Here is a 12,647-nt window from a genome sequence, read left to right as displayed (position 1 = left end):
TCTTCCATGTACAGATTCGCCACTATGGGTGAGACTGGTGAGCCCATAGCACAACCATGAATTTGTCTGTAGAATTTCCCTCTAAACTGAAAATATGTGGTGTTAAGGCAAATTTCCAGTAATTGGCAGATGTGGTCAGCACTAAGTTTTGTTCTCCGATGCAGAGTTGAGTCCTCGAGCAGTCTCTTCCTCACCACCGAGACTGCTGCTGAGGTGGGGACAGATGTGAAAAGTGAAGTCACATCATAAGACACCAAAGTTTCCTCTGGCTCCAATCTGAGGTCTTTGATGCTCGCCACAAACCCTTTTGTGTTCTCTATATGATGATCAGTGTTGCCTACCAATGGGGATAAGACTGTTTTTACATATTTCGTAATTGACAGACAGATGTATCATAGGTTATACCCTGGGGAGGCTACACCATGTATCTATGGCCTTCCAAAAATCCACAAGGAAGGGTTTCCCCTCAGACCCATTGTCTGTAGCATTGACTCTACCACGTACAATGTAGCGAAATATGTAAAAACAGTCTTATCCCCATTGGTAGGCAACACTGATCATCATATAGAGAACACAAAAGGGTTTGTGGCGAGCATCAAAGACCTCAGATTGGAGCCAGAGGAAACTTTGGTGTCTTATGATGTGACTTCACTTTTCACATCTGTCCCCACCTCAGCAGCAGTCTCGGTGGTGAGGAAGAGACTGCTCGAGGACTCAACTCTGCATCGGAGAACAAAACTTAGTGCTGACCACATCTGCCAATTACTGGAAATTTGCCTTAACACCACATATTTTCAGTTTAGAGGGAAATTCTACAGACAAATTCATGGTTGTGCTATGGGCTCACCAGTCTCACCCATAGTGGCGAATCTGTACATGGAAGAGATGGAGAAACAGGCTCTCACATCCTTCTCAGGGACAAAACCAAGGCACTGGTTTAGATACGTGGATGACACCTTTGTCATAATCAAAAAACAAGAAATTCAGTCTTTCACAGATCACATCAATGCGGTGGACACCAATATCAAATTTACTCGCGAGGACACTAAAGAAAACCAACTAGCCTTCTTAGACTGCAAGGTAATTATAGGAAAGGACAGACAGCTACTTACAGAGGTCTTTAGAAAGGCCACACACACTGACCAATACCTGCTTTTTGAATCAAACCATCCACTACAACATAAACTAGGGGTTATTAGGACCCTCCAACATAGAGCGGAACAAATACCAACTAGTGCTGAGGGAAAGAAAAAGGAGACACAACATGTCCAGAGAGCGCTCTCAACCTGTGGGTACCCACGGTGGGCTTTTAACAAATGTCAAAAGAAGAGAGTAGGGAAAGAAACCCAAAAGCCCACAGAAGCTAAAAGGAGAGGAGTGGTAGTCCCTTATGTAGCGGGGGTCTCCGAAAAACTCCAGAGGATCTTATGGCAACACAAAATTCCTACCTATTTCAAACCAGTAAATACCCTGAGACAAAAATTAGTGCATCCTAAAGACAAGGCTCCAAACCAGAAACAGAGCAATGTGGTCTATTCCATCCACTGTAAAGATGAGGAATGCAAAGAGCACTACATTGGGGAAACTAAGCAAATGCTCCAAAAAAGGCTTTATCAACATCGCAGGGACAATGCTAGTGGTCCTCAATCAGCAGTACATCTACACCTGAAAGCTACCAATCACTCTTTTCAGGACAGCGAGGTAAAGATTTTGGCCAAAGAAAACAGATGGTTTGAAAGAGGAGTAAAGGAAGCTATTTTTGTCAAACAACAGAACCCATCATTGAATCGGAATGGTGGTTTGAGGTTCAATTTGGACCCTGTGTTCAGCAGGGTACTGAGACCAAAACCCACAGCTCTTAGTCTTGCAAATGAGGTGAAGGCAGGGCCGAGCCAGAACAATAGATGCTAACAAGCCAGTATCAGAGTCGTTCATACCCAATTCAGGGAGCGACACTTCCCTTTTATCGTAGGTGTGAATAACAGGATAGGATTATACCACTGTAAAGATGAGGAATGCAGGCTTAGTGTAACGAACCAATAGGAGGAGGGTGTTGGCACACCAATTCCGCCCACTCTTACTGTACTTAAGGCCTAAGCTACCAGCACTTATTAGTTTGCTGACGAAGCTCTTCGGATGAGGAGCGAAACGTCCGACACCTTCTACACAGAAGTACAGATGACGTCTCAAGAAGCCTTTTCCTCGATTATAATTCAAAGGCCTTTATATTGACAGTAACGTTTTAAAATGAGCGTAACAATCATAAATGTTTTAATTATAGCCAGGATATTTATTTCCCTGAATTGCAAAGATGACGGGGCGTTAATTGGAAGCAGGTGATAATTGGATAATTGGACAGAGGCAAAAACTCATTACATATACAGTAATACTTTACTTTTTTTCTTTTTTTTTTTACTTTAATGATGATTTTGGAGTGCATGATAAAGTGGTAAGAAAAATGTGGTTCTCTGTGAATACATAGTCATTTATTAACAAGCATATTGCAGCAACATCAGAACCAATGTTGTAATAGCGGTAAGGAGTACTGCTCAGCCAGCATTAACACCACTCATGAGTTCATTGTAAGCAATAATTGGAGAGTGGTTAATTGAATAGAGATGCTAATTGGAGAGTTTGTTCTATGGACAACACTGCAGAATTCCCTTTGTATTTTCATGAAAATTAGCAACTCTGAACATAAAGCACATCTTCGAATGACCACAGCAGTATTATTTCACTAGATTGGAAAGTTTTTCCATTCAGTGGATTGCAGTGTTGCATCCTTTAAAGGCTGAAATAAATCTGTGGATGTAGCTGTCACTCTGGTGGAGAGTAAACATAGCTCAGTGTGGTGAGGCACACTGCCCTGACAATCTGTGTGTGTGTTCCTATGATGATGACACTCCCAACCAGCATTCACACACACAGACACAGACGCACACACGCACAAAGATGCATACAGCTGAGAGGAGCTTATCACTCGATGCTCAGCAATTTGCACTTTGCTCGTTGCTATCCTAGTATATAGGATATACTTCAGGCATGGCGCGCTGGTAAATGACACAAATGCCAAGATGCCTTTTTATTAATCAAAGTTTTCAAAGTTTATTTATTTATATAGCGCTTTACAATAGCTATGGCTATGATAAGAGTGTGATCAAAGCACAACAATGATCATTTCGCTTGTAAAATGCAACAACGGGAGAAAAAATTATTTTGAATAAGGTTACACCATAAAACCTTTAAAGGTCACTCATTAGAAACATTGTAAACCTAGGTAATGATTCCAGTACATTACAATTCGTTTTTTTTACTGCTGTGACCTTTAAGAATCTATTTAATGTAATGATAAATCATCATAATAAAATTATTGTATTTCATTTAGAGATGACATAGTGCCTATAAAGGTTGGGCTTCGAGTCTCGAACATTGATGGGAAACATTGCGATTCTCCCAGGATTGTTCAACTGTTTTTATTTCGATTCCTAACTTCAATGGCCACCGACCGGGAGAAATAGCCGCAAACACCGACGAAGCATAAGCCGGCGAGCACCAACAAACAAGAAGCGGTTAAAACTTTGGTTTAACTTCATAAGAAAGAGCTGTTGGCTCAATGCAACACATTTGCAACACAATGATGTCATGCAAAAGAGGGTGCACAACCAACATGATAAAACACCTCCGGAGTCACGGTGTAGAAATTACAGAGTGCCCCCGTCTTTGATGCACTACGTCAGAATGATGCACTCAGGAGTCAGAATCAGAAGTCAAACAATAAATCAGGTCTGTCTCATGCCAGTTTAACCGAGGATTTCAGGATTCTCGCTGATGTCTCGAGGGCGGTGACAGAGCGGAGTCAGCGGCTTCACGGCTTCTCCTCTGCCCAGCTGAGTGGAGGAATGAATGACTGAGCGAGCGAACGAGTTAAGGCGGTGAGGCGTTGGACGTACTGCCCGGCTGAGGTCGTCCTCGAGACCATATACCTCACCGTGATTGGTTCGTTCGGCCGAGGTCCCGCCCTCGTGACCATATACCTCACCGTGATTGGTTCGTTCGGCCGAGGTCCCGCCCTCGAGACCATAAACCTCACCGTGATTGGTTTGTTCAGCTCCGCACACGACAAGTGTCATTCATATCAAAGTTGCGGGCAACAGGAATATAAATTTTTCATATTAAGACGGGGGCCGCAAACTATCGTCCCGGGGGCCGCGAGTCTGAGACCCCTGGTGTAGGCTTCATACGCTACCACTCATGGATTTGTGACTCGCTAATGCATTAATAAAGTTGATAAAAAAAATCAAAACAAGTTGGTTCCATTCCCAATGTCACAGTGCCCTCTACTGATCAAGCTGCAAACTTACCTGCAAATACAATAACAACAGCCTCCATCTTCAGTCGCCAAAGAAGACAGTTCTGTCTCAAGGTATGTTGACGTATTACGACTTGTACGTTACTTACAAATAACGTGTGTGAACGGGCGTCAACGATCGCATAACTTATTGCCCGCGGATGCAGGACGTATTAATCATACGTTGACATACGTCGAAATATTTTGTGCATGCACAAAATTTTTGGACGACTTGGACGTACTATGATGTATGCCGGCGTGCTTCAGCATGCTCTTAACTTATACAAAACTTACCCATAACTTATTGGACGTACGCCAGCGTATTGGCCAATTTTTTCATACGTTGGCGTAAGCTGGCTAAATCGTCAAGTTGTGACAGGGCCTTTAGCAAAAGTCAAGAGACCTTCTCAACCTACACAACACACTTCCAGCCTTCAAAATAAGAGCAGTTTGGGCTACATCCTGTTTACTTGTGGTAACAAAATAAGGGTGTCATAAAAAATAGCTAAAAATAACATTGTAAGAGCAAAGAAAGTATACTACTTTTCAAAAGTAAACATTTTGTTGAAAGTATACTCCTGTAGAAAGAAACTTCATAACATTTATATTCAAGTTGAATGGTGTGATAGTTACATACCGGTTCAAAAATAAAATAGCTCTGTGAGAAATTCATAGTAAAGTTGATAAAAAGTTGATATTATTAAACAATTCATAGAACTTAGCGCCCTCATGTAAACCATGCAAACTTTTATGACCCTACCTCTTAAAAGCATCGGATGGACAATCGTTAGGAACTGTAATTGAAACGAGGAATCTGATTCGGAAATGTAATTGTTAACAAACGATGCCCAACTCTAATGCCTACTGTAGATTACCAAATATGGTTACTCACCTGATAAAGAGTAAATCCTGTTTTTGACACATTTGCTACACTCCTTGGGAACACCCTCCTTATGTTTGACTAGATAAAAAGTTCAAACTAAAATAAAAAAAAAAAACAACCAAAACAAGGAATGATCTAAGCAGTGTTTGTTGTCATAGTAAGTCAACGTGTTCTCTCAGCCTGTGTGTCATATTGGGCAGTCAGAAGAATGACCTATGATGTATAACCAAGCTCGGAGTTTCCTCTTGTAATGCTTCATGGCTTATCTAGAAAGTAACTTTTGTCACAGGTGGAGTTTTGTTTTTTTTGTGATCAGTAGAATTTTAGTAGTTCCTCTTCCTCTTCTTCACTGAAGTCGCTTTTTCCCTCTACTGTCACCAGAGACCACAAATAGTGATGCTATGTGAGAGGAAAAGTTGTGGGAATCCTATTTTATGATACACAGTAAAGTGAAATTTCTACATTCAAATGAAGACTCGTATGAATCTGAATTTGACCCAAAAGTCACATCAAACACTTTGCAGTTCAAGCCTGCATGGTCCTGCATATGGTCCAAGCCCTCAGTTTGGTGAGTTCGGATTTTTTGACATTAAGTTGTATGACATCCCCATCTGTAGTGTAGCGTATCAGCTGTGACTTACCCCCCACTTTGTTCAGTGAGCGGAGTTCTGGTCGGATTTCAGTGAGGAGGAATGGAGTACCGGTTAGTTGGTGGGGCCATTTAAGTAAAGAGTTTGGCTTCTCAAAACAATATGTGTTCAAAAGTGTAATACATTTGCATCACAAAACCGTTGCTAAGTCAGACCTCTCAGTCGTTATTTCCTATTTGTTTGTATCACTCTATGCTGTCGCCTCTCCATTGCTGTGTGTGTTCCACAGTGTTTACATGCTGCTGCAACGCGAGTCTCCCGTTGCAGCAGCCTTCCTCTGCTGTGGAACGCATGCACAACAATAGACAGGCTAGAGCACATAGTGATACAAACAGAGAGGAAATAACGCCGAGCAACTAAGAGGTCTGACGTTTTTGATAGCAACGGTTTTGTGATGCAAATGTATTACTCTTTTGAACACATATTGTTTTGAGAAGCCAAACTCTTTACTTAAGTGACCCGAGCAACTAACCAAAACGACGTTCCTCCTCACCGATATCCGACCAGAACTCCACTCACGGAACAAAGTGGGGGGTAAGTCACTGTTGATGGGGATGTCATACAACTTCATGTCAAAAAATCCGATCTATCCCTTAAAGAGCTTTTCCGTGAGCGTCCTTTCCATACAACAGGAAGTGACGATTGAAGAGATAAAGAACAACATGAGAAGAAGTAAGCATACTCGCATTCTAAGAAGTCAAAGCCTGCCTTGACATTTAAAGGCAGTTTTTGTTCCTTTGGGTTTTCCAACACTTCTGTGTACAGATGACATATTTTGAACTATTCCCATTCATAATGAGCTGCAAAAATACCTGAAGACACAGCAATTTACACACAGTGACCAATCATACTCTTGCGCAACAACTGCTTGTCCTCCCAGGCCTTATCCAAATGTGTATTTTCATACATCCACATGTCCTTCATTTTAGGAAATGTGTTCTTTCAGTGTTTATAAAAGCAACAGCGTTTTTGGAATTTGCCTTTTTACACATTTTTATACACAAAGAAAACATTGTCGTACAAATGGGAAAAATATCAGTGCTTTCAATCAATGCGAAACACCAGCGTAAACATACGTGTCGTTACTTACGTTTACGTACAGTATTTTAACAGTTTTTACATTTCACGGTTTTACACTTGTGTGACAAGAATGTGACAATACATATTTTTGTTGTTTTCGACTATCAATCTCACCATCGACTCGTATAAAAATGTCATGTGATCAAGATTGTACCATTCTGACTATAAGGGGGGTGGCTACAGCTGCTGCTGAGCGTCCATTTTTACCAATAATATATTTGTTATAAATAGCTTATTTTGATACACAAACAGCCTAGTTTGTGTTAATAAAGAATTTAAAACAACATTTGTGTTTAACAGAACAGCTGTACTTCCATGCATTACTAAAATAATCTGCTTCATTGGCACAATCAAAGGAAGCGGAGGTGAGCGCTAGCTTTGAACGCTAGGAAGAGTGTCTTATTGGCTCATATTGGCTACTAAAAAGTCATCCAAAGTGTGTAAATATTTTGAAAAGGTTAAAGATGACTACAGCAAGTAAAGTGCAACATGTCTCAGCTTCAAACATGTCACATGACAATTTTCATTTTAATGCTTGTTTGCAATAAATTGCTTGCTCCATTTTTTTTTTTGCCTCACCCCCATTTCTTCTTCTTAAATTTTGAAGCTCTATTTAGAACCTCCATAAGACCCAACAGTACAAAATGTAAATTCTTGCAATTTTTCAACAAATCTTAAGATTTTGATCAGGGCTGTGTACTGCTGACCCTGAGAGCACACATGCACACACACAAACATACACATGTAACATGCATGAATGGGGAACAATCTGGCGTGGCCACACACGCACACTCCAGATGAAAACTCGCAGTACAGCTGCTGCCAGACCGTCATCATCCATCTTCCACCAGATCAGACAGTGCGACACATCGCTCCTCGGGCTGCTGGCTCGTAGATTCACACATTGGCCAATCACAGCAGGGGAGAGGAGACACACCAGTGACCCCTCAAGACACTTCCACCTCCACACACACAGACTCACAGCCTGTACTGGTACTGGTTCTTGTAGGACCCTTTCAAGCTCCAACAATAATGCAAAAATAATGGCAGATTCCGCCTGCTGTACTGCAGTACGGTAATGTCTGCATCCATGTTTACGGAGAGGGCAGCAACTCTTATTCTCCACCCATCAAGGAGCTGCAGGGTGTCTAGCTATGCTTCTTAGCTTGAATAAACAAAACAGTTACTGTGTTTCTACAAATAGTAGCCATTCCTCTGACACAGTTGTCACTCCACAATGTTGTGTGCAACCTTGTTTGTGTTCCATGTATCAAAAGTCAAGGAGACTTCGATTGACAACAAATATATAAAAGCAATTACGCATCTATAGCGGCCATCTAATAGAGCTGTGGTTGCTACACATTGTTACGGGCATCCAGATCTGCATACGTTTTTGCTGCTTATCTCCATTTTTCCATGATTTTTACATTTTGTTTTAACCTCCAGTTTCACTTGACATACATGTAATACACGTAATTTAGCCAAACTTCATTAGAAGTCCTTACAAAGTGAAAATAGGCAAAATTGGTGCTAAATAGTATAAAACTGACAAAACAGTAACCACCTGTACTGTTTAGTAAAGTGAACTCCCCCAAGTAAAGATTCCTACAAACTTTGTATTTGAGAGAATTTCTTTCTCAAGTCAGTATTATAGCTTCCTCTTGTTCCCTGTTAGCTGGGCTAGGCAGTCAGTTGCTCACGAGAAATACAGTTGAAAAGGAAAATTGCATTCACAATGCACTATTGATGAGACAAACCGTTTCCTATGGAAAATGAATTCCATTCTTCCTTCATTGCGTGCCTTTCACAAAGTGGAAAGAAGAATGACGCGCTGTAACAATGGAGCTGTGCTGCATTATCCTTTAGCCCTTATATACAGGATATGTCCCTGCACCCACCTCACACGCCACTTTCCATGTCTCCTTTATTTCCGTCGTACTCTTCCACATTCTCCTCCCACACATTTTCCAACCTAATCAGTGGTTGCATTTTCTTGTGTACCCACAACTAACTGTTGATCATCTCCACACTTATTATAGCTGCTCATATACCGTATATACTGTGTGTATGTATAAATTAGGGCTGTCATAAATAGCATGTTAATGGCGGTAACTAATTTATTTCATTAATGAATGCATTTCATGGAAAGCCATGGCTCTGACGGCAGAAGGAAGGACAATGTAATGTCCCCACAGTCACACACAGTCTGACGCTCTGTTTAATAACTTCATTATGATCTGAACACATCAACAGCTGTGCATTTCCAACACCATATATGTATCGTCAACTCACTAATGCGTGTCCAAAATCCATGTCATTACGCAATTCGTACCGGAAACGGAATCAGTTCTACGCATGTGCAGAATACATCTACATTCGGTCGGCCCATTTTTACAACAGTCACGTGTTGGGCAAACCGTGTCCCGTGAAGCATGGTTAATGACCGCTTATGTTCATACATGTAAAAAATAAAAATATCCCACAGCACGTGACGTCGCAGAAGCGCTGTCGTAAATATTTGCAAAAGGAGGAACTGACGTAGGTTTCGTGCATGCACACAACCGATCATGTTTCCGGTACGGGTTGCGTAATGATAGTCCATTCAACCTTGGAACGACACTTCCTCATTGTCATGTGACTACCGTGAGGTGCGTTCAAAGTCACTCTGAACATCACAAACAACCTCTTTATTATGCGTGTATGTGAGGTCTAAATAAACAGAAAGACAAAGAGAAACATAAAATGGATGTCCTTATCACTCACTGATGTATATCTGAATGCGGAAGTATAAATTGCTACATTTAAGTAATACATACAAATACATCTACGCTCAAATCATGATTTCAATTTTACGTGCTGTCTTATGTGGCAACCCCACATTGCTCACACTAACACAGTTAACATGTTACCTAGCCATTCAATTACTTGTAGTTTTAGGTAAATAGATTTTCAGATGTGTGGTATCATTTAGCTTGTTTTAAATCTTCAGTTCATTTGGAGCTGCTAATACATACATTTCATGTCATGTCATTTATCTTTCTGTTCATAAAGTACAGCAAATTTCTCAAATAGTTGCAAATAGTGATTAATCGTGAGCTGGAAAAGGCAGAGGTGGAAGCTGGGTTGCTGCCTTCTGGTGGAGGGAGTAATGTGGGGCTGCTGAAATGAACCATGTTTTGTAGTCATTTGACAGCCCTAATATATATACACATCCATCCATCCATTTTCTATACCACTTCTCCTCTTTGAGGGTCGCAGGGGCATGCTGGAGCCTATCCCAGTTGACTTCAAGCGACAGGCGGGGTAAGCTAAGAAGCTTTCTCTTTTGAACGTGGTTGGATTGTCGAGCTGCATAAGCAAGGCGCCTCGCAGCGTGCCATTGCTGCTGAGGTTGGGCGCAGAAAGATAGTCATTCTACATTTTTTGAAAGATCCTGAGCATTATGGAACAAAAAAGTCAAGTGGTAGACCCCAAAAAAACCCAACCTTGACAAATTTTTTAAGTGATTAACAAGAACAGTGGAGCTACTCATTACTGAGTCCTACTGAGAATTTTTTTGGTTCTTGTTTGGAGGGTTTTTTGTGATTTTTTGAGCGATGGTCTTAAAGTTTTGATCAGCTGATAAACAGCCTATTTCAGTTTAATTGTTGTTTTCAATAAATTACTTTTTCAAAGTGTTTTTTGTCTCACTCCCCCTTCTTGTTTTTGCCTATTGTAGCTCTACTTAAAACCTCATTAAGATCCAAATGTGCAAAATGCAAATTCTAGCAATTTTTCACCTGGTCTTAAGATTTTGATCAGGTCTGTATATTAGGGCTTATATATATATATATATATATATATATATATATATATATATATATATATATATATATATATATATATATATATATATATATATATATATATATTAGGCATACAGGAAGAGTCAGTAGCTATGTGTATATACTGTATATATTATATATATCTTCTGCTTCTTTGCGTTGAATCGTATTTTGGGTATTATAAGAATTTATGTTCATGTACAGTATATATTATATTGGCCGATTGCTATCGGCCAATATATTGGATATATCAGATAGGCTTGATTGGCTTTTTTCAGCCCCCAATATCGGCATCGGCACCAAAAATCCCATATTGGCCGTGCTCTAATTGTGTCATTTACTATACGTTTTAAGCTACAACATATAGTGTCAATACGTGTTTGTTTACACTACAAGTGATTAAGCTATGATGTTTACAATTTTTTAGATTATGATATTCATACTAACATCTCAAAAACGTATTTAAATAGTGTTATGTGCTTACACATTAGTTGGATAGCTGCAAAGCTAGGTGAAATACACTCGTGAGCTACGGGATTCAGAACTCTACAAGGGCACCCGTCTTGTCACACCCGAGCTGCTTGATGCTAACGAGGAAGCAAAAGTTGGTGACGACGGTTAAGTTGACCGGCTTTTAGCAACACAGCCCGTACCCGTGGTTTCAGCACATAGAAGCTCAGTTCCGACTGCAAGGAATAACACAGGACGTGACAGTATTTCCACATAGTGGCCACGCTGGACTGCCACTTTCTTGCAGGAACAGTATGACGAAAAAACATAGTGGTTTTGAAACCGTGACTTTTTCATACCGTGGTATACCTTCAACCAGTAACCGGCCCATGGCTACTTGTGACATTTTCATTACATTGCTGTTGTGTTGAGAAAATGAGTGACTTTGATTGGCATATACCAATTTTTTCTTATTTTAGCTTTGGGATACAAAGTGCTTTGTGAACCTTGCCTAGTAACACGCTGCTACGCTAGTGTTTGCTCGAATACTTTTTTAGTATAGTAGTATAGACCAGGCGAATACGCAACATACACAAGTGCAATTATAGGAATATGACTTGAAGCTACATTTTAAGCTGACAATATTGACCAAATGTTTTTTTTTTAATAAATATAGTTTGAAATAAGCCTAGCTGTTGTGCCAATGAAGCATAAAGTTGCTGCCCTAATTAATATTCAACATTCTATCATTTATTATCCTACCATGGACGTACCTCACTATACACATGGACATATACAACAGACAGGGCTTTATTACAACAGACATGAATCAAAAAGCAAAAAAAATGCTAGGTTGTTTATCAAAAAGCATATTACTCCACCCAAAAAACTGATGTGGGACCAGCTTTTGGTCCCGAGCTTACATTTGGGAACCCCAGGAAAATAGTCAAATTGATGAAAAAGACATGACTGCTGTCATTATTTAAGACTATCATCCCAACATTCTGCTCCTGTTACTATCAATTAATCATCGCCCTATTTTGCATTCATCAACATTTCTTCTTGCCTTCGCTTCATCTTCTCCTGATCTTCCTCCATCCTCATCCTCCACCCTTTTTTCCTTCTTCCACCCTTCACCTTCTATCACTATCATCACCATCAGCATCAGCTCCCCCGCCCATATGAATCCCCACCGGGGGGAAGACGCCGCTACATCAGCGCCATGGCAACCACTCAAACATTGTTGCCATGGCAGCAGTATCAGCTAATTGAGGCAATTACAACTTAGCAGCAGCTGGTCTACCAGTCCCCACCCAGCAACCCTTCCCCCCTCCTTCACCTCCTTGATGGTTATTCCTTCTCTCTTTCGGTCTGTGTGTGTCACCTTTCACCCTCACATCCTTCTAACATAT

General features: G+C 40.6%; 1 protein-coding gene across 1 annotated transcript; it reads left to right on the top strand.

Annotated features, from left to right (window-relative positions):
- Nucleotides 1-381: 381 nt before the first annotated feature.
- On the top strand, nucleotides 382-1,800 carry LOC129189718 (uncharacterized; the record flags this gene model as incomplete). Its single annotated transcript, XM_054791701.1, has 1 exon — nucleotides 382-1,800. A coding segment is annotated over one exon (1,419 nt), but the record flags the coding sequence as incomplete, so codon positions are not given.
- Between the last annotated feature and the right edge of the window lie 10,847 nt (nucleotides 1,801-12,647).

Source organism: Dunckerocampus dactyliophorus, chromosome 1 (genome assembly GCF_027744805.1).
Source record: "Dunckerocampus dactyliophorus isolate RoL2022-P2 chromosome 1, RoL_Ddac_1.1, whole genome shotgun sequence".
In the NCBI taxonomy this organism is placed as follows: domain Eukaryota; kingdom Metazoa; phylum Chordata; class Actinopteri; order Syngnathiformes; family Syngnathidae; genus Dunckerocampus; species Dunckerocampus dactyliophorus.
This window is presented reverse-complemented; position numbering and strand designations above follow the sequence as displayed.